The 22885-nt window shown below is 38.3% G+C and overlaps 2 protein-coding genes across 7 annotated transcripts in view; one reads left to right on the top strand and one right to left on the bottom strand.

Moving 5' to 3' along the window:
- Nucleotides 1-5145, top strand: part of BCAR3 (BCAR3 adaptor protein, NSP family member) — a 201298-nt gene extending 196153 nt beyond the window's left edge. For 2 of the 4 annotated variants that reach the window (XM_068540338.1, XM_068540339.1), the window contains exons 11-12: nucleotides 1214-1426; nucleotides 4567-5145. In XM_068540338.1, the coding sequence (XP_068396439.1) occupies nucleotides 1214-1426; nucleotides 4567-4745 (392 nt within the window). In that variant the 3' untranslated portion in view covers nucleotides 4746-5145. The remainder of the gene's footprint in view (nucleotides 1-1213; nucleotides 1427-4566) is intronic. The other 2 variants (XM_068540341.1, XM_068540340.1) reach the window with 1 other exon arrangement.
- An 8906-nt stretch (nucleotides 5146-14051) lies between these two features.
- FNBP1L (formin binding protein 1 like) overlaps nucleotides 14052-22885 on the bottom strand; it is a 121129-nt gene continuing 112295 nt past the window's right edge. Inside the window, exons 12-15 of one of the 3 annotated variants that reach the window (XM_068540343.1) lie at nucleotides 21956-22050; nucleotides 19419-19567; nucleotides 17830-17988; nucleotides 14060-16529 (exon numbers count right to left, since the gene is read on the bottom strand). In XM_068540343.1, the coding sequence (XP_068396444.1) occupies nucleotides 16522-16529; nucleotides 17830-17988; nucleotides 19419-19567; nucleotides 21956-22050 (411 nt within the window). In that variant the 3' untranslated portion in view covers nucleotides 14060-16521. Of the gene's footprint in view, nucleotides 17989-19418; nucleotides 19568-21955; nucleotides 22051-22885 lie in introns of all 3 variants that reach the window. The other 2 variants (XM_068540344.1, XM_068540342.1) reach the window with 2 other exon arrangements.

Genomic DNA, 22885 nt, shown 5'->3' with positions numbered 1-22885 from the left:
TTTTTAGCTCTTCATCATTGAGTATGATGTTAGCTGTGGGCTTGTTATATATGGCCTTTATTATGTTGTTGTACATTCCCTTTACTCCCACTTTGTTTTTATCATAAATGGATGTTGAATTTTGTTAAAAATAATTTGATCATCTTAATAAATGCAGAAAAATCATTTATCTTTCTTTTATTAATGTGGTATATCATAATGATTTGTGAATGTTGAGCCATGCTTGCATCCCTGGAATAAATCCCACTTGATCAATGTATATGATCCTTTCAATGTATTGAATTCAGTTTGCAAATATTTTGTTCAGGATTTTTGGATCTGTGTTCGTCACGGATATTGGCCTGTAATTTTCTTATCTTGTGGCATTACAAAGGTTACAGTCCCATAGGACCCATGGGCATAATAAGCCCCACTGGCCATCAGAGCTAGGCAATTTAGAGGTGTCCTCTGGAGGCAGCTGGAGAGATTGGAATGCCAGACAAGGATATGAGCTACTTTCTGGGATATATCAGTGAGGGTGGAGCAAGGCAGAGGGAGAGCACAAAGATTGCATCGTCCATTAGCCTCCATTGCTGAGAGGGCCTCATAGGTCCCAGTTGTTTGCCAAACCAGAAGCCTGCCTCTCGGGCTAAAGCTTTAAGATTAGCAAATGAGCCTCATTTGCATAATGTCCAGGCACCTCTCAATTGGCTGCCTCTGCACTGAGCCCTGGGGCAGGTGAGTCCAAGCTTGCAAGCCCTTTAAGACCTGTTTCTCAGATGATTATAGCCTTGTGGGTCTTGCAGACATGAGTACTGTTGGTCTTCAAAGTTAGATGTTTCGGGGGCTCGTCTTTCAGGTGCTGGTCTTAAAAGCTGGGGTACCCTATGTGGGGTTCAAGCCCTTTGCTCCTCAGGGAGAAACTCCAAGTTTTGAGTTCCCTCCCAATTGTGGGTCACTGTGCCAGGGGTGGGGTTTATAGAGAGATAGTCTCCCAGCCTCTCTTACCTGCTTTGATGGGGGCCTTCTCTCATTTATGCAATGCATTCAGACAGTTATTCAGTTTTTAGTTTTTTTTCCAGAGGAAGTTGTTCCATATTTAGCCACAGATTCAGTGTGTCCACAGAAGGAGGTGAGCCTAGGACACTCCTACGTTGCCATCTTCAACTGGAACTCTCTGCGCTTAACTTGGAAAGAAAGCATGACGTGGAAAACTTTACCCCGTGTTTTTCAGAGTCTACGTGTGTTCCCCCAAATAATATATCAGTCCCACTGCTGATGCCTCTTGTGACCTTAATGGAGCGCGAGGCTGTCACTTTTGAAGGAATTGACATGTGGGAAAAAAACGACGAAAGCTGTGAGATTATGCTGAACCATTTGGCAGCAGCCCGACTCATGGCAGAAGCTGCAGACAGCTACCGGATGAATGCTGAGAGGATCCTGGCAGGTAAGAGCTGGTTTTGGTAAGCTGCTGTCTACTCTGCACAGTAATTGGAATGAAGGAGTGAAAGAGCATGGGTGCTCTCAATAAGAAAGAGACCAAGTGGGAAAGATTAAGGCATGGGAATTCCATTTCCTGTATGGTTGATCACTACTTACTCTTAGTTCCTGTCTTAGGGATCCTGCTTCTCCCTTCCTTTTATGTATTCTCTTGTGCCAGTGGTATAAACAGAGAGAAAGGATCAAGAAAGAATTTGTCAGCTTGTTTACCATTAGTACCTCTGATAATCACTATTAGAAAAGATGATGGGCCAACATAAGGAGTTGGGAGTTCTATTTGACTTATCTGTATTCCTATTTCGTCCCAGACACACTGGCAAGTGAGCTCCCCTGCTCTTGGCATCAGAGGGTCCAACATAAGCAAAGGCACTGAGAGAGCTTGGAGAAAAGTATGAACCACAAGTACTTGGCTTTGTATTAGCGTAAAGTGTGTCTTAAGGAGTGGCCAGCTAGGTTAAAGAAGGAGGTGGATACAGGTGGGAAGGCCTTCCATGTAGGACTGTGGCTAAGGAAGAGCCAGTGAAGGGTTTTAAACATGGGAGGATGTTATCACATGGTCAGATTTGTTTTCAGTCTGCCATCTTTGTGGAGGAAGGCTGGAAGACTGAAGCTTACAGGCAAAAAGACCATTTAGGAGGCAAGTACAAGAATAAGGGCTTTACCAACACAGTTATCAGGGGTGACTATTTTCTCTTCCTCACTGTATAATTTTTAACACTCTTCAAAGGCCCACAGTTTGATCCACAAGGTTAAGAACTATGTGGGGCAGAAGAGGCCTATTATTTCAACCTGAAACAAAGTTGTTAATTCAGAAACAGAATTTGGGACTGAACAATTTGCACTGTGTCTGCTGTAGGCATAAGCACTACATACCTGTTTCTTTTCTTTTCCTCAGAAAGTTCTCCAGGGTTGGCAGTGTAGGACTCAAACCATTAAAGCCCGTAATTCAACTCACCAGATACTGGAATGCCTGCTTATACAAAACCAATAAGTATATTACATTAGATGTTGCCTAAGCCAATATATTAGGGTGGATTTTGAGACAAGTATGCTCTAAGCTGTTCTACAGCAAATCACCTTAAAGGCATCTGATGGTATTTCTCAGTTGATCCTGCTACAGGTTTTCATAGCAAGTTCTCATTGCTAGACGTGACTGTGAGCCCAGCAAGGGCAGAGATTTGCTCACCAACGTATCCCAGCACTCAGCCCAGGGTAGGGGCTCAAAGCATAATAACTGAATGAGTGGAAGTTGTCATCTGGCCTCTGGCTGGTTATCTGCCAAAGATATTTTGGCATCACATGGATGAATGGAATAGAAGGCGTCTATAATCCTCTCTGCCACCAAGATACTATGATCTAGATGGTGAGAATATATTTAATGACAGAGCCAACTACTCCAGCAGTAATCAAGGATGAGAAACATATGCCTGTATGACTCTTTGGCTAGAGGTTTCCCCTGCTCTAATAGAGTTGACTGAGCATCCTTGGCCGTAAGTAGAGCAGATCTTCTCTTACAGAAAAGAGAGTCGAGAAACAGGCCCACACATATGACTGCCGATTGTTTTCTGACAACGGTGTCAAGGTAATTCACTGCATAAAGTAATCTTTCAACAAATGGTGCTGGAACTATTGATTATCATGTACAAAAAAAAGAATCTCAATCTTTACGTCACAGCATACACTCAAAATGTAACAGCTAAAGTGTAAAGCTTCTATAAGAAAACACAGGAGAAATTCCTTGTGTCCTTGGGTTAGGCAAAATTTCTTAAGATACAAAAAGCATGAACCATAAAAGAAAACATTGATAAATCAAAAATTTACATTTTGCTCTTTAAAAGTCACCATTAAGGAAGTGAAAAGGCACACCACAGACTAGAAGAAAATATTTGGCAAACAAACATACATCAGATAAAGGACTTATATCTAGAATTTAAAGAAATCTTACAACTCAAGGAGAAGAGAAACAAGATTTGAATCAACAAAAGATCTGAATAGACACTACACCAGAGTGGGTATACAATGACAATAAACTACATGGAAAAATGTTCAAAGCATTAGTTATTACGGAAATGTAAATGTAAACCACAGTGAGATACCACCACACGCTATCTAGAATGACAATACTAAGAGTTGACAGCTGGACTCTTCATATGTTACTGATGAGAATATACAATGGTAAAGTCACTTTGGAAAAGAGTTTGATGGTTTCTTTAAAAGTAAACATGTATTTACCATGTGACCCAGTAATTCCACTTCCAGAGAAATGAAAACAAATGTCCACTCAAACTTAATTACAAATGTTCACATTATTCGTAATAGCCAGAAACTGGAAACAATCTAAATGTCTTATCAGTTGGTAAACAGACAAAATGTGGTATGTATGTCGATATAACTGAATACTACTCAGCAATAAAAAGGAATGAATTATTGATAACATACAACAATATGGAATAATCTCAAAAACATCATGCTGAGTGAAAGAAGCCAAAGTGAAAGAGGCTTGACATAAAAAAAGTCCATGTTATATAATCCCATTTATATCAAATTTCTAGAAAAGGCAAAGCAATAGCGATGGAAAGCAGATTAGTGGTTGGCTGTGGTGTGGGGTAGGTACAGGGATTGACTGAAAAGAGGTATTAGGGGATTTTCTAGGGTGATTGATGGAATTGTTCTAAAGTGGTAGTGATGGTTGTGCAGCTGTATAAACTGCAGCTAAAATGGGTGAATCATGACAAGTAAATTATGCAACAATAAAGCTGTTAAAAAAAAAAAAAAAGGTACTTTGAACACTCCTTCTCACAGCACTACGGCCCATGGTGGCTTGTGCACACGAATTTTATTCTATCATGTCTTAGTGAGTTTACTTGTTATTCTTTCTCTGAAGGTGCTCAGGTCCTTGAGGGGGGGCTCTGCCCTCCTTTATATAGAGTAGATCCTATATTTTTTTTTCCTTGCGGGCATTTTTTGAAAGTTCTGAGAGATGTTCATTTTGATCCTACTTTAAACAAGCCAAGTTTTCAGTCTATTTTCAACACTGTTTCAAGCAGAACTGAAGTAAGTTTTTTTGGTTTTGTTTGTTTTTATTAGGTTTTCAACCAGATGAAGAAATGAGTGAAATCTTCAAGACTGAATTCCAAATGAGATTGCTATGGGGCAGCAAAGGTGCACAAGTCAATCAGACAGAGAGATATGAGAAATTCAACCAGATTTTAACTGCCCTCTCACGTAAACTGGAACCTCCTCCTACAAAGCAGGCAGAGCTTTGATAACTAACTAACTCTCCAGAGAACCTTAGGATATAATTTCAAGCTTATCCAGTGTCTTCTTTGAGAAAGCTTATCATCATTTGATAAAGTAATAATGTGCAAATCTGACAATATACAAGCTTTTAGTATCCACGGGATATTAAACATGTAAATTGCACAGAGCACACTTATTTATGAATTGTTTAAAATTACTACTGATTTTAAAATGAATGATAATTTATTAAGGTAACTATTGCTAATGCTGATCAACAAATTTAAGTGAAGACCCAGCTACACTGGCTGGTTGCTTTCTATTACCGAGGTATTTGACCATTTTAGTTTTAATAATTCCATGTCAGCTAAGTGTAAATAGAAGAGTTTAAAAGCATGAAACATTTCAGAAGGTATCAGTTGTATGATATTCTTTAACTAAATATGAAAAATGTAAATAGTCATATGAAAATATATCTTTTTGTGAAACAACTGTATCCAGTCTCTTTAATATTAAACAATTCATTGTAGTACAATAATTCTACCTCCTACCTTCCTGGGGCACCCTCTTCCCGTGCCACTACATCCTGATTGACGATAGTAAACCAAAATCAATGAGAGTGGTATGGAAATTTTAAGGTTTCTGGCTTAGGGGACAGAGGTGAATAGTGATACAAGGTAGAGCTGGCTCCAGAAGACCTAGGTTCCAACAACAGCTGTGGTGCTTGCTAGCAGTTGGACTTTGGTCAAGTTAACCTCCTCAAGTCAAGTCCCACGTGCAGCACAGCGCCTGGTACAAAGTGAGCACCAGATGTTCGTTAGTATATTATTTCATGACATTATTTCACATATTTCAAAATAATTATCTTTTCCTCTAGCTGATAAGTATAAGAGTTTTCCAGATTTGTTTGTTTTCTAGGTTTTTGACTTCCCAAAGGGGATACTTTCTAGTTTATCAGTATCCGCCTCAATTTTTTTCTATTGTAGAAAATTTGGAATACAACACTTTAAAATATTAAACTTCTTCTATCATCAATCAATCACTCTGCCACCAACTGTCACTTACCAATTTGCTTTTTCTCTTCTAAATAATTTGGGGACCATAGAGAATAGTATTATATCCCACTTTTCTCAAAAAAGTTGCAAAAATTTCTCCATGACTGACAGCCTTTGAAAAAATATGATTGGTTCCAGAGGTTACACTATAATTTAACCATCACCCTATTATTGGTCATCTTGAATATGCCTGCCAGAACTAAGTACAAGTCTCTCATTGTGGTCTATTTAATAAAATGGAAATATTAGTTTCAAATCCTGGACTCTGTATTTCCATTAATGGGGCCTAGAATCATGAAGCCCTTCTTCTCCCAGTTTTTAAAAGCCATCATTTTTTATTTCCTGAAAAATCCAAAGCACACTTCTACTTCTAGCAATATGGTGGTTCAGATGCTCTTAGAAAACCCTCTCACTATAACTAAATTTTCAAAAACATACCTTTTAATGCACTATTTATTAAGCTTGATAGAATGAACAGGAAATCCCCAAGGAACAATCCTCTCCTCCCCACCTCACCCATCAAAAGGAACAGCAAATTTAAATCAACTCTGTAAGAGGAACTTAAAAACCTGGGTGGCCCTAGAGGCAAATACTGACATCAACTCAGCGATCAGGAGACAGTGTCTTAGCGGAGCTGCACATGAAATGCCTCCATTAAGTAGGGATCCTTAAAGGGTCCCTGTTAATAGGCTGGAAAAGAAATCCATCTTCCAGCAAAGAGAGGTTACCCAGGGAACCGCTACAAGAAGAAAAATAATGATAATGGTCTTTGGTGAGGATTTGGAACTACAAGCCTGTTCTCAAATAGGTCTGGAGTAAAGTTCACAAAATTTACAAAACTCAAAACCAAGAAATTGATTTACAATGGTAACAAAACAAACATATACATATACACATACACACATATATACATATATATATATACACACATATGTGTACATACATATATATATAGGACATAAGCAGGGCTTTCCTGGTGCTCAGTGGTTAAGAATCCGCCTGCCAATGCAAGGGACACAGGTTCAAGCCCTGGTCCGGGAAGATCCCACATGCCGCGGAGCAACTAAGCCCGTGCGCCACAACTACTGAAGCCTGTGCGCCTAGAGCCCGTGCTCTGCAACAGAAGCCACCGCAATGAGAAGCCCGCGCACCGCAACGGAGAGGAGCCCCCACTCACCACAAGTAGAGAAAACCTGCGCACAGCAACAAAGACCCAACAGAGCCAACAATAAATAAACTTATTTTTTTAAAAAAGCAACATTTTAAAAAGACACACAAGCAGCACCAGTGCCATGAAAAATAAAATGCTGGGAAAAAAAAGATTTAGAACCCCAACACCTTCAGATGCTGGAATTACCATATTTTGAAGCACTCATATATGGATGTGTATAAAGAAAACATGAACTCAAACAGGAAATGAGTATTAAAAATGATCAGAGTTTAAGAGAACTAAATATACCCTTTAGAAATGTATAATAATGAAATCAAAAACCCAATGGATGCTAATAATAAACAGAAGACTAGATCCAACTGAAGCTTTAAATGAACACAAAGACATATCTGAAGACCATGCCCAGAATACAGCAGAGATAAGAACAGGAAAAACAGAAGAGAAAGATTAAAAGAGTTAAATGATTTGAAATAGAATGACCCAATGCATCTCAGCAGAGCTCGAGAAGGAAAGAGAGGGGGGGAGGAAGGAATTCATCCAGAAGAAAGGTCTGAGATTTAAGAAGGATTGGTGAGCAGAGAAACTGCTAAACTTAGAGGTGTATCCAGACAAACACTAAAAATAGTATCTACTATGTGAGGTTAAGAAGTCAATTAAAACAGTAGCACAAACCAGGAGTGGGGTGATCAGTTACTAGAGTTCTGATAAAGTGTTATTCTTTTAGTCAGTAGAAGGATTAAGATACTGATTAGCTTTAAGTTTTAAGTAAGTATGCAAAATATCAAGGTTAAATACTACAAGAACAGAAATTACAAAGTTTCAAACTAGTAGAGGAAAAAAATGGAGAATACAAACAAAAAATATAAGAGACATCGAAAAGTGAAATGAATAGCAGGCACAAAGGTGGCAGAAATAAGTCCGAACTCATCCACAGTCATTATAAATGTAAACAGACTGAACCCTCCGGTTAAAAGTCAGAGATGACCAACTAAATTTAAAACAAAACCACCTGGACTTCCCTGGCGGTGCAGTGGTTAAGAATCCACCTGCCAACGCAGGGGACACATGTTCGAGGCCTGGTCCGGGAAGATCCCACATGCCACGGAGCAATTCAGCCTGTGTGCCACAACTACTGAGCCTGCGCTCCAGAGCCCGCGAGCTACAACTACTGAGCCCACGAGCCACAACTACTGAAGCCCGCGTGCCTAGAGCCTGCGCTCCGCAACAAAGAGAAGCCACTGCAATGAGAAGCATGCGCACCACAACGAAGAGTAGCCCCTGCTCGCCGCAACTAGAGAAAGCCCCCGTGCAGCAACGACGACCCAACACAGCCAAAAATAAAATAATTTTAAAAATATCTTATGCTATTTACAAGAGACATAAAGCATAAAAATACATAGAAATTGAAAATTCTTTTTAAAAGGTCAGGATAATTATGAGAGAGGGAACAGGGTGTTATTTGTGAGAGGGATGTGGTGGGTTCCTGAGGTGCTGGTAATGCTTTATTGCCTGACTCAAAAGTTATTGACTTTCTAATAACTTAAGCTGTACATTTATGTTTTATACATTTTCTGAATATTTTATAATAACATGTTAAAACATTTTAAAAAATATGTGATACCTAGGCATATTTGTAACAAAATATGAACTTGGTGAAAAAATTTTTTAACTTTATTCTAAAAAATCTGAAAACCACTGAAAAGTAGTAAATGAAGGAACCATGCTCATAAACTAGAATATTCAGTATTGAGATATTAGTTCTTAAAATGATCTATAAGCTCAATGCACTCAATGCATTTGAGTGCTCAATGCAATCCCACTCAAAATTCAATAGGACTTTTCAACCTAACTTGATAAGCTTTTCCTAAAACTTTAATGGCAAGGAAGTCAAGACCATCCTAGGAAAATAAGACGGGGGGAGGGGGGAATCTGTTCTACCAAATATAAAAGCTCATGATAAGTTAAGAGTAATCAAGAAACTATCATTAGAAATTTGACATATGACAGGAGTAACATTGCCCATCAGTGGAGGAAAGGATGATTTTTTAAAATAAATAATTCTTGCACAACTGGTTAAGCAAATGAAGGTGGGGGGGAGGGATGGTTCCTTACTTTATATCATACACCGAAATAAAATCTAGATGAATTAAGATCCCACATGTGAAAGGCAAAACCGTAACACTTTTAGAAAAAAATACAGGAGAATATCTTTTTTACTTTGAATGAAGGAAGAATTTCTTAAACTAGATAGGAAAGCATTAAATATGAAAGATTGATCAATCTACATTAAAATGAACTTCTATTCATCAAAAGATATCATAGATAAATTGAAAAATGGTATCAGCAACACATAAAAATAACAAAGTATTAGTATGGTAGGCAGCCTCCAAGATGGCCCCAGATGTTCCCTGCCACCTGATGTTCACATCCTTGTGTTGTATACCAGGGTTGGTTTGCATCACCAAGTACACAGAAGTAATGGTATTCACATCTGAGATTAGGTTATAAAAGACTGCAGATTCCACCCTGAGTTTTTCTCTCTTGGATCACTCACTGAAGGAAGCAAGATGCCACACTGTGAACATCCCTATGAAGAGGTCCACAGGGCAAGGAACTGAGGCCTGCCAACAATCATGTGAATGATCCTGGAAGTGGACTTTCCAGTCTGAGTCAAAGCTTTGAGATGATTGCAACCCTGGCCAACACCTTGATTGCAACCTCCTGAGAAACTCTGAGCCAGAGTCACCAGCTATGTTACACAGCAAGAGACAACTAATACTATTAGCATCCTTAATACATAAAGAACTCCCATGAATAAATACGGAAAGACACCAACCAAAGAATAACATGGGCAAAAGATATAAACAGGCTTTTCACAGAAGAGGAAACACAAATGGTAAATATGACAAGATGTTCAACTTCATCAATAGTCAGGAAAAGCAAATTAAGACTATAATGAAATGCTATTTTACATCCATTGAACTGCAAAAAAAAAATTTTTTTTAAAGTCTTTCTTACTCCTAAATTGTTGGTCAGGATATGGAGAATAAATAACCCTTATACACAACTTGTAGGTGTGTAAAAATGTTATAATCACTTTAAGGGGAAAATGCGGCATTACCGTTTTAAATTGAAGATAAATATAACCCATAACTTAGCAAGTCCTCTCCTAGGTATAGATCTTAGAGAAACTCTTGTATCAGTAAACATGCACATGGATGTGCATAAGAGCATTGTTTATACTAGCAAAATTCAGGAAATAGCCCAAATGCCCATCAACAGGAGAATGGATAAATTCTGTATATTTATATAATGGAATACTATACACAGTAAAATGAACTATGCATAAACATGGATAAATCTTAGAATACTGTTGAGTGAAAAAAGCAACTCTCAGAAGATACCATGCAATACGCAAAATAATAAGTGGGATATTAATAATACATAAATCATATGAATAAATTAATGTACAAATCAATGTGCAAATCAACAAGTAAAATAATCCCCTTTATTCTTTAAACTACGTAACGCTTTATCAAGTGATGAAGGTGGCACAATTCATCAATCACTAATAATTTCCAAATAATTTGATTAAATAGTTGAGTTGGTATAATTTTTTGTTCGACATGGCTGCCATCAGCTGAACAATGCCTCCATGATTTAATACAGGGCTGCAAACTCTTCCAATGACTTTCCCCTTTCAGTTGCTAGTTATTAATTTACTAATGTGTTGTCTGGCACCTGGAGAGAGAGGACATGCAGCTGATCCCCATCTCATCTCAATGGACAGAATAGTACCATCTGGATGCAGGCTGTATGGCAAGAGACAGTGGCAGGAGCACCATAGAGGAAAGAGAGTAGAGAATGTGAGGAAGAGGGAGCAAGTTGGGTGTGGATTGATGATCTTGGTTGCCAGAACCGGGACCTTGTGTTTTATGTCTGTCTCATTCCACACCCAAGATGTGTCCCCCACATTGGCCGACTAAGAAATAAGCAATGGCTGGTTGGTGCCAGTCATGATTTAGGACAAAGGCAGAAGGAGAAAGCGGGGAGAACAAAAATAAACTGAGCCAGTCTACCAGGGTTTCTGCAGGCCCTGAGACCAAGCAGTTTGGTCTGCCCAGGCAAGTGAGAGGAAAGTTGAACTTTTAGAGGTTAAGAGAGTGGACACTGTGATACTCCTGTCTGAGACCAGCCAAGGGAGCAGGAGTTGTGCTGTCACTTAGCATACTCTTCTGGGTATTAAACAAAGGCTGGTAATTTCCCTCTCCTCACACCTCTTCAATGAACAAGGCAGGCTACCCTCCACCACAGAATAAGTTGCCAAATAAAACAAAATGTTAAAAAAAAAAAAAATCTAAAGGGCCATTACTGCACCACAAGGGGCTATGTCCCCAAACACCAGTATCTACCCACACTCCCTTCCAGTCTCCCCAGCTGCTACCAGAGCTTCGATGTGTCTCCTCCCCTTGAGCAGGATGAGGCATTTCTTTGGAGGAGGAACAGAGGAGGTCTTCCTCAGCTTAGTTGTCCAGGGCTTACGAAGGGCTTACGAAACCAAGGGTTTACAAAACCAATAAGATTCCCCAACACCTGAAATAATAGTGTATCTACAGTAAGCCCTTCGACTTTGTCCCCAGTGCTCAAACCAGAAATGCATCACAGTGTCATGTGTGATTTCTGAGATAAACCACACGTAGTGAAACTTATACGATTAACTACAGTTTTACTACTTTTCAGAATTATTTTTTACCCACCAGTAAGGAAATATTTCTACTGCATTAACTGTGGCTATATCAGTGTGCACTGGCTGAATATGAGCTCTGCTCATAGCAGAGTATAAAACCATCTTTACAGAGCTCAAAAACATGGGAAGCTCATCAGGTTTAGAAAAAAATATCCATGTGATAAAAATGAAGAAAAAACAAACATAAAACTCAGGATAATGGTTATCTTTGAAGGAGATGGAGATGATAATTTTCTATTTCTTGAGTTGACAGATTTATGTTTATTTTACAATGGTTCATAACATACATACGTTTTCTACAAGAAGTTCTCCTCAGGGTTGACATTTCAGGTTTACCAAATCAGCTCGTTGCAAGCTCCCATTCTCTACAACAATGCTCTCACAATCTTACAAAAATGAGTAAGAAATCTTGTCAATTACTGAAATTGTGCTGAAATCAGGACAATTACATCTGTAGAATTTCCCATTTGTATCTAAAGAAAGGAATGAGGCTAACTAGACATGACTTATTCTTAGGACCTAGGTCAGTTGCCCATTACATTTTCTCTTAAATGCTGACAAAATTATCTAGCACTTTTAAGAGTTGTCAAACTTCCCAGAATTTACTCTGCAAAATTTATATTTTCCAATGGGCAGAAGACCTAAATAGACATTTCTCCAAAGACATACAGATGGCCAGCAGGCACATGAAAAGACATTCAGCATCACTAATTATTAAATGCAAATCCAAACTACAATGAGGTACCACCTCACACCCATCAAAACAGCCATAATTTTTTTTAAAAAAATCTACAAATAACAAATGCTGGAGAGGGTGTGGAGAAAAGGGAACCCTCCTACATTGTTGGTGGGAACGTAAATTGATGCAGCCACTATGGAGAACAGTATGGCAGTCCCTCAACAAACTAAAAATAGAGTTGCCATATGATCCAGCAATCTCACTTCTGGGCATATATCTGGATGAAACTATAATTCAAAAAGATACATGCACCCCTATGTTCATAGCAGCACTATTCACAACAGCCAAGACATGGAAGCAACCTAAATGTCCATCGACAGAGGAATAAAGAAGATGTACAACTATACAAACGGAATAATACTCAGCTTCATAAAAAACTATGAAATAATGCCATTTGCAGCAACATGGATGGACCTAGAGATTATCATACTAAGTGAAGTCAGAGAAAGACAAGTACCATATATCACTTATAAGTGGAATCTAAAATATGACACAAATGAACTTATCTATGAAACAGACTCAGAGACACAGAGAACAGACTTGTGGTCACCAAAGGAGGTGGGGGGTGAAGGAAGGATGGACTGGGAGTTTGGGATTAGCAGACGCAAACTTACAGAATGGATAAACAACAGGGTCCTACTGCATAGCACAGGGAACTATATTCAATATCCTGTAATAAACCATAATGGAAAAGAATTTTTAAAAGAATGTATATATATAACTGAATCACTTTGCTGTACAGCAGAAATTAATGCAACATTGTAAATCAACCATATTACCATAAAACAATTTTTTTTTTAGAATGTGTATTTTCCCATCCCCCTATCTTTTGGCATCTCTTATATTTTCCATAGTTTCGTAGATTACAGACAGTGGCTATACTCAGGAATATATTTGATCCCAGGTATATGAGCTCATTGAAATAGGCTTGGTGGGTGTTTTTAGTATTTTTTTCACCTGCACTAATACCTTCTTCACAAAGAAAACCTATCCTTTTCAACAAGTCTGAAGATCCTTTTCCTTTTACTGTTTCCTTAATACTGTTAGGAGGATGTTATCTTTCCCTACCAAGTACGATTTGACTTCCCTGATCGTGGTTCAGATAGTAAAAGTCCTTTTCTCATTGTTGAGTTTTTTGGTTGACACTGTTTTCCTGCTGTTTTGTTTTGTGTGTGTCCCTACTTCCAAGCTTGGCGTGGATCTCTAAATTTTCATCTCAACAATTGCAACCTTTCATTGTTCAGAATAAAACCCTGAGTTTTATTCCCTTTTAGGGTTTCTAGAAGTTACTAGTCATAGTTTCAGATTTGCCCTTTTAAAAAGGTTAATCTCCTGAAATTAAGACTTCCGAAAATCACTGATGTGACACTAATTGTGGCAAACATTCTCTTTCCATGTTTTGAAATGCGATGAAGACACAGGTGCTCTCTCTGACTGATCAGGAACTCAAGCAGAAGCACGGGAAATGCTGACCAACCTGAGGCTAGATCAATCTATGTAGTACAGGGACAGTTCCTATGGATGCAGAGGCTAAGATGGTGTAAAAGCACAGTCTGTGTAACATAGCTACTGTAGAACAAAGATTAAAAAATACTGTTACCTTAACTTAAATTCACTGTAAAGAAAGTTAACTTTTTTTTCCTTTAAGAAAGCTTGAGAGAAACTAAAACTAGAATAAAATTTTCAAAACTGCTTTGCAAAAATTGTTGCCCAACACAGATGCTTCCATTTATGGAACCTGGTCATCTACTTTGTATTACCTGGAACTTAGCATATTCAAGAACAAAACCATTACATCTCTTTAGTTCACACAGCAGTAAGAGATAATACTATACACCTTAACTGACCATGAAAAGATTATTTTATTCCATGAAAATATTCTCAACAGAGAACACTATCTTTAACAAAGCATTTACATTAAGAAATCAACATGTGCACAAAAAGAGTAAAAATTACTGAAAAATTAAAGACTTCTTTTGGACAATTCACATGTTCAAATTTAAGAATGATTTAAACTGTGCAAGTACAAATGTCTCTCCTATTGTAATAACCCATACACAGGTTGCACTATTCCACGTGAGGGAACCTGCCTCCTACGGAAGCAAATCCTGCTTTAAGAAAAACAAACAGTAGCTTGAAAAGAACAGTTAGTCCTCACAAGAAAGCCTGAAACTTTGCCCTCTGTGGCTGTTGCCAAAAAGCACAAGCACCTCAGGCTTTGTACAGAAGACAAACACAGCCAGCTCACGTTTCCTCTTCATTGCTAACCTTTAAAATAAAAATAGCACTGGATCTGAAAACTACTTTATGTAGTCTGTCAGTACTGAATAATGTCACATTATATAAATAACCCTGTAACGAGATTTAAAATCTAAAACTTCATAGTTTACTAGCCTTAAAGGTAATACACTATCATGTCAGCTGTGTAATGGGCGTACTTGATCTTACGAAGGCATAGACTTTCACACAATTGTCATTCAGCTTTAGTATAACTGGTAGTACGATTCAAATAACACTGGGAAAAATTATTAAAGCAGTCACACAGTTTCTAAAATACTGCTTGAAATCCAACAATACACAGACCATTTCACGTTCTTTCTTCCTTCAAAACAGTAAAGAACCAAATTAATGAAGCTTCCATGTTACAAATATCCCCCCACCCCCACCCACCTCCCTATTAAATGCCACTAAGAAATTAGTTAAGATACAAGTCATTATCAGAATCACAAATGCAAGGGAGGACAGCATGAGCAACATGAGCGTAGGGGCACTGATGACAACTATATTTACAAGTATAAGCATACAGAAACTCCCATTTTACAAGGAAAAGTGCACATAGATCATTACAAAGTTTCACTAAATTGTATGTGGTTCAAATAAAATCATCACTTGGAAACAGACTATCATTGTAATAATTAAATGAGAAAACAGTAACCCCAAATTAAAAGACAATGGGAGGGAGGTCCATAAAACCTCTCATAAAAACACTAAGTAAAATGGACTCAGACATGTCTTTAGTTTGATGCGTAAATTTGAAGATGCACCAACAAACATGGTAGAGCTCTAAAAGCCACCTACCGAGGTTGTATCGGCAGCTATAGCAGCATTGCCGAGTTAATGGAGGTCGCACTGAGCTGACACATAAAGCCCTTTGTGGGATACTGTAGTGGTAGTGTTGGCAATCAGCAGATTTAGGCACTCTAGTTTAAGGCAGCGTTTGAATGGAAGCAGCTGACTTCTGACAACAGTCCTTTGTCTTGAGGTGGTGAGTATCTTCTGTGTTTATTATGCCAGGATTTCAGTGCTGACTATAGATTCTTCCCAGACTGAGGTGCTGAAGATGTATCATGTTTCAAAGAGTTCTTTCAACTGGGCTGTAGGCTAGAGCAGAGATGTTTTTTCTTCTGATCATAAATACTTCAGGTTCACAAACTGCTTCTTCATAATGCCAAAACTGGAATGTTTTGCAGTGGGGAAGTTATAGCAGCATACACAAATACTAGGATGGAAACATTAGTGCTGGAGATGTTTGACAAAGTGATTTGCACTACAAATGTAAAACAAAACAAAGGCTTTGACAAGAACAAGGGATTATAAAGACATGCCTGAAAAATCTAAACCTGATCACTCTAGACATGCAACAGGATGTTAAGCAAGCACAGAGGTGACGCAGGCAGACACTGACAAATGGCAAGGATTCTAACAGACAATGGGTCTAAAAGCCAATTAAAACAGAGCTGCGATGGACAGTCCTGTTGGGACAGTCAAATATGACAAACTTAAGGACAACTCTGCATTCTTTCTGATTTGGATATCAGTAAAATAAATGGAAAAAAAGGTTAGCCATTGTTGGCTTTTTTTTCCTTTATGTGAATAACTGTAATTGACAAGTTTAAGGGTTGGTATTACAATGATTTTTTAAAACAATGTACGGAAATGCTAATGAAGTTAGTAAAAAATAATCATGTCTGCATGCACTCATGCAACTTGCTTCTCTCACTCTCTCTGAGCCTGACAACTCTAATACCCTCCCCCAAAAAGCAGCTGCATGTAACCTCCTTCAACATCTTGCCCATTTCCTCAGAAACCCTCTTCAGGAACCTGCAGTCCAGGAGGAAAAAGAAAAGAACAATTACTGAAGACCTTTGGTAAGACCAAAAGGAATGTTCAGTTTAAAGTGTCCATCCCAAATGTCTCTAAAATCATTTTATAGTCAGCTATTAAAAACACCAAAACATGTTGGAACATGAGCAAAATTAAGGACCAGTCTCTTAATTGCTTCCTCACTTTACTCCCCTACACAACTAGCACTGCACATGTCTTGATTATACAGTGTTTCCAACATATGCTTATTAAAATTAATTGGAAAAAAAACTCCTAATAATTGACGATTCAGCTAAAATGAGGAAATGCCCTCAGTGATGGTAGAGATATAGTCCTCCAACCCAATTAGTGAAAAAAGTCGTTTTTCTTTCAAGCAAAATTTGCCAGTACTTCTCCTCCATGCAAGATTTCCTCTATCTTAGTTTATTTAGAATCCACTTTTCTATGTATAATTGCTAAATGCTAGTATCACTAAAGTGGTATTTCTCAAAAGACATTTAAAGATGAAAAGTACAAGCATTAATTTAGAAGAAAATTTGTACATTACTGAAAATTACTAGAAAACCTGAAAATATCCTTGGGTCTCAAAAGAAAGCCATTTTATTCACTTAAAGAGCAAGACCAGGCCCGTTTATTTTCCACGTCTCTTGATTATAGCCTACTACTAAAACAGATTATGTGTTAGGTGCCTGTTTTCTTCCTTTAGGAAACCGAAGTAGAGAATAAGGACAAAAAAGAAAATGATTACATTCATATTTTATCCAATTAGCCAACTATTATTACATTTTTCCTAGAAACTGTAGCTACAATTTCAAACTCCTAGACCAAACCACTCTTTTGGGCATCAGCTTTTTATAGCAAGCATTTCAGAGCAGTTTTACTTGAGTTCACTACAGTCACTGTGTTTCCTGAAGCAAAGTGTAGAGGGGTAGGGAGCTTTCTATCCCTACCCCTCTACAGGATGGATTCCTGCCCAGTAGATTAAATTCTATGATTTATAAGGCAGAAAAACACAAATCCTTCACACAGACTTAAGCAGGACATAAAGCAAAAGGCATCGATTAAGCTTCACACCAACATCACTCAAATGGTAAAGCGTCACGAGAACAGTTTCTTGTAATAGTCACATCTCTGAGATCGAGCCTACCCTCAGCTCACACAGTGAACAATAAATCTTGGATGCCCTTTCAGCTTTCTTATGTTTTCCCACCCACTGACTGTGTTTTCATCTTGTTATCGTTCCTATGTCATACATGTTACAAAGCTGCCGGGTTAGTTTAGATGTAAGTTACTGCACCTTTACTGTTTTTCTCTAGAGTTACATCTATGTATGATGTGGGAACGTAGCCTTCTTCACCATTCTGTCTCCGAGCTCTTGTCCATCCATCACCCTTGTCCTCCTCAATAATGTATAGAACTTCACCTTCTTTCATTGCCAGAGTACCTTCATTATGTCCTAAATGAGAGTTTTCACAGCACAAGCATAATTTAAGTATAGCAATAATTTTGAATAAAAGTTACAAATACAACAAAAAACAACATGGAACCCTACTAGATTTCAATGTAATAGAACTATGAGCCCACTGACTCTCATTACCAACACCTCTATGATGCTTTGTAGTTTACCCAACAGTTTCATTTACTTACCTCATGTGAACTGCACAATAACCCATGAGGCTGGCATTAACAGCAGCACCATGTAACAGATGAAGTATCTGAGCTATAACAACACTGTATGATTTGACAGGGTATGCTAACTCCTATTTCACTACTCCAACTCCTTCCCCAAATTTGAGTGGCACTGCTATCTAGAAAATTCATGAAGTTCAAAATAGTAACAAGACAGTGAGAGGGTTGGAAGAAAGAAGGAAAGAATATAATTTGAGGAGAGAGCAGAGAAAAATACAGGTCCAACTCTGGTGATGGTAGAAGCAGAATGATCATAGCCACAAAGCACAAACTTCCTTCAAAACTTCATCAGCCTCAGGCCTCTCTTTCTTCCCAATCCCTCAACCATTCCCAACCTGCTTAGCAGTAACAGTTTTCACAAATGAATATTTACTTAACATACGCTAAATCCTTCCCTTACTCTCTGTAGCAAATTATAGTAAGATCTTATTTAATACTATTTTCTCAGAATGAGCAGCAACTAAAAACTACTCAATTTAAAAACCAAAACAATGGATGGGTAGGGAAGGGCCTTAAATTCATATACCATTTTATAACAACTTCTTTCTAAGGGTGTTACTCTGCTCCTCTGTGAAATGAAGAAAATGATTTTTCAAAGTCCAAGAGAGGGAAGGGTAACTAAAAACCTGTAAGAGAGGGCCACAGTGTCTTCCTCCCCTCACAGAGTCTCTTCTCCAACTATCACAGGGGGAAGGATGGCATAGTCAGAAGCTACCACGTTTCCTCCTTCCCTCACCTGAAAATATGGCCTACAGGGTCAGCATATGGTGATGGCACTCAGCTATGCCATTTGCCTAGTACCTGCCGCTCAATGTTAGCAAGTTACAAGGAAGAGCCTGAAGTGATATCTACCAGCCTTCCACTTTCTGGGTTGAGCTACATGCTCAAGCGGCTTCAACTTTGATGAGTACATCAAAGTTGGGAAATTCTGTATCAACCAAAGTTGATAATTAAATAATAATCTTTATTAGGATGCTGATAACATAGGTAATTTTCTTTCAATGTCATGTACGGAAGAAAAATCTCTATACTTGCAATGTAGTTAAAACAAAAATATTCACACTAATGAACTGGGATTATAATTTTCTGGCACTTTTAGTTTTCTTATTTAGCTATAAGGACACTACAGTGCATGACTCTGTATGTAGACTTTAAGGAACCAATTTTATCAATTACAGTGTATTAAGAAAATCATACCATCGAAAGGGTAGATAGCTTTGCAGTGTCCAATAGCAGGCAAGGGATCGTCATCTTCAAACTCATCATCAAACTCACTGTGGTGACCATGCTGTTGGGGTGGCCCACGGACTTCTTGGTTTGCATCATCAGTATAGCTTCCCTCAGGGCTATGAAACAAAATTATCTCTGATCAAGTACATGGGAACTTTTTATATTACCTACAAGTTGATCTCCTCAGGATCAATTCAGAGAATCAAATAACCATGACACAGTTCCAAATTGTCTTCATTTTCTTAAATGTTGAAATGTGTGTGTGTGTGTGTATGGCTTCTAATTCAAAATGCTTTTGTTGAATTTCCTGAAATTAAAAAATTAAAAGATTACAATGTTCTAGGCACATAACATGTATTCAGTAAGTATGTCTCATTATCACTGGGTCCAGAGATAAAATGGAAAAATGTCATGGACATTTGGTTTTTATCATCCTGGATTCATCACCCCCTCTTTTTTCAAGAAAACCCTAAAATTTCTTAGGGGACCCACCCAGACCCATGTTCAGTTCACAGGCTTCAGGTAGAGTTGCTCTGTCCTGGTTCCAGAGGGTCCATCTTAGCACAGAACTTGTATGACCAGAGTTAATAGTTCACTAGTAGGCATGTAACCCAGTAAGATATGAGAGATAACACAAAGACTTTTGCTTGGGACTGTTCAGAGAAGCTCCCTTCCTTTTCCACTGGACGTGAACCTGGAGAAATATGAGCTTAAGAGCTTTGGAAGATCACCATATAGAGCCTTTAAATGAAGCCAACACAGTGTAAGGCAAAACTGGAAGGTGGAGAGAAACGAAGTACTGAAGATATCATCTGAGTTCCTAGATCAAGCTCTCCCTGAAGTCAGCCAATAAAATCCCTTTTCAGTTTAAGGCAGTATGGATAGAGTATTCATCCTGTCACTGAAAACCAAAAGACTCCTAGTAAAATTAATTTCCAATTAATCATGTTAAGAGGAAAGTTAGTAACTAAGAAAATCCCAGAAAGCAGGTAATCCAAAGGCATTTTTTCTGTAAATTTTTACTTCAAAAAGAGAAAAAATGTTGATTTTGCTAAAGAATCAAATGACTGAATAAGATTTTAATAATTTGCATGATGAGATTTAGCAGTACTTTCAGTATGCCTGGAAGCCACAAATGAAGACTTAATTTGGAATCCAATAACACAAACCAGAGGGACTAGATTATTTTAATCTAGGTTTTACCTAATAACAAAAACCAGTGTATTTGTGACTATCTCTTGATATATTAAGGATATATACTCTTTCAAAAAGTGATAATGGAGAGGAAGAGAAGGAGAAATTAACATTTGTCAAGCACATACTAGCACAGGTATTTTACTAGTAGGTGCTTTATGCACGTTATTTCAGCGGTCCCCAACCTTTTTGGCACCAGGGACCGGTTTCGTGGAAGACAATTTATCCAGGGACCAGGGCGGGGGTGGGGGAACGGGATGGTTCAGGCGGTAATGAGAGTGATGGGAAGCGGCAGATGAAGCATCACTCACCCGCCCACCCGCCGCTCACCTCCTGCTGTGCGCCACCCCTGCAGTTGGGGACCCCTACATTATTTCATTCATTACTAATAACCCTGTATGACAGGTACTTTAATCTTTATTTTATATTTTAGGAAACTGAGACTCAGGGAGCATTAAAAATGAACTGCTAAATGTGGAGGGGAGGGATAAATCAGGATCTTGGGATTAACATACACACACTACTATATATAAGACAGATAACCAACAAAGACCCACTATGTAGCACAGGAGACTCTACTCAATATTCTGTGATAACCTATATAAGAATCTGAGAAAGAATGAATATATGAATATGTATAACTGAATCACTTTGCTGTACACCTGAAACACACTGTAAATCAACTATAATCCAATAAATTTTTTTTAAAAATGAATTTGCTCAAATTACAATGTAATTAGGTAGTAAACCAATATTTGATACTAGATCTCTCAAATTCTTCTCTAAGGTGAATCCAAATTTGTTGGATTTTATTATGAGGGGGAAAAAAAAACATTACCCAAAGGGAGAAAATGTCACAAATGGTATGAAAACATGGAAATTTAGTAAAATGTCTTTTGGAAGCTCTGATCCAATTTAACAATATGAATTTTTTTCCTTCACAAAACTTTGTGTAATTTGACAGTTAAATTTTTCTTTGGCATAAGCTACCCAACTCCATCTAAACCTAAAGGCAATCTTCCCAGGCCTGGGGAGCCTATGCCTCTAGACTACAGCTCCCAGAATTTTCCAAGTTCCTACCTCTCTGTTTGTAGATGCATTACAAACTAGAACTGAGCAGCAATATGAAATTTCATACTTCACCTGTAGCTATTATAAAGAAACAGAAAATTATTTAGGTTCAAAGATTGAGTTATTAAAAGCCAAACTTGTTAAATTAGGAAAAAAGAGAATTGTATGAAGTTTAGGACAAAACAGTGAGAAAAGTTTGGGGGAAAAGGAGGAAATACAAATAAAATGCAAAAAATAACCTTTCTCGTCCCTGTGTTACAAGGTGATTTATGTCACTGCTATGTCTTCTGTCTCCTCTTCCACCTGTTTTGCCTTCAACTTCAGACAGCCAAGCCTTAGGGAAAAAACAAAACTGAGCTCAATAAATATATATATATATTTTTTTAATTTATTTACTTTTTGTTTTATTTTCTATTTTTAGCTGTGTTGGGTCTTCGTTGCTGCGTGTGGGCTTTCTCTAGTTGCAGCGAGTGGGGGCTACTCTTCGTTGCGGTGTGCGGGCTTCTCATTGCGGTGGCTTCTCTTGTTGCAGAGCACAGGCTCTAGGCGTGTGGGCTTCAGTACTTGTGGCACATGGGCTTAGCTGCCCTGAGGCATGTGGGATCTTCCCGGACCAGGGCTCGAACCTGTGTCCCCCGCATTGGCAGACGGATTCTTAACCACTGCGCCACCAAGGAAGCCCAATGTATATATTTTAAAGCTCATAAAATATTCTACATTTAAAATGTGCTTTGGGTCTTTGTAATTATGTAATTCTTAGATCAGGGAAACCTTTATTTCGTCAATGATCAACTTGATAGCTGATTAAAAAAATAGTACGTTTAGTTTTACATGAAGTTTTAAATAAGGAAAAAAACTTCAACGAAGGATTAATTCTAAAGATTATGATACCTGAACTTCCCTGGTGGCGCAGTGGTTAAGAAGCTGCCTACCAATGCAGGGAAACAGGTTCGATCCCTGGTCCAGGAAGAGCCCACATGCCTCAGAGCAACTAAGCCCGTGCACCACAACTACTGAGCCTGCGCCCTAGAGCCCATGAGCCACAACTATTGAGCCTGCGCGCCACAACTGCTGAAGGCCATGTGCCCTAGAACCTGCACGTCGCAACTACCAAGCCAACGGGCTGCAACTACTGAAGCCTACGTGCTCTAGGGCCCACATGCTGCAAC

The sequence above is a fragment of the Eschrichtius robustus genome, chromosome 3, assembly GCF_028021215.1.
Source record: "Eschrichtius robustus isolate mEscRob2 chromosome 3, mEscRob2.pri, whole genome shotgun sequence".
NCBI classification, from domain to species: Eukaryota; Metazoa; Chordata; class Mammalia; order Artiodactyla; family Eschrichtiidae; genus Eschrichtius; species Eschrichtius robustus.
Note: the sequence above shows the minus strand (reverse complement) of the source record. Positions and strands in the feature narration are given on the sequence as shown.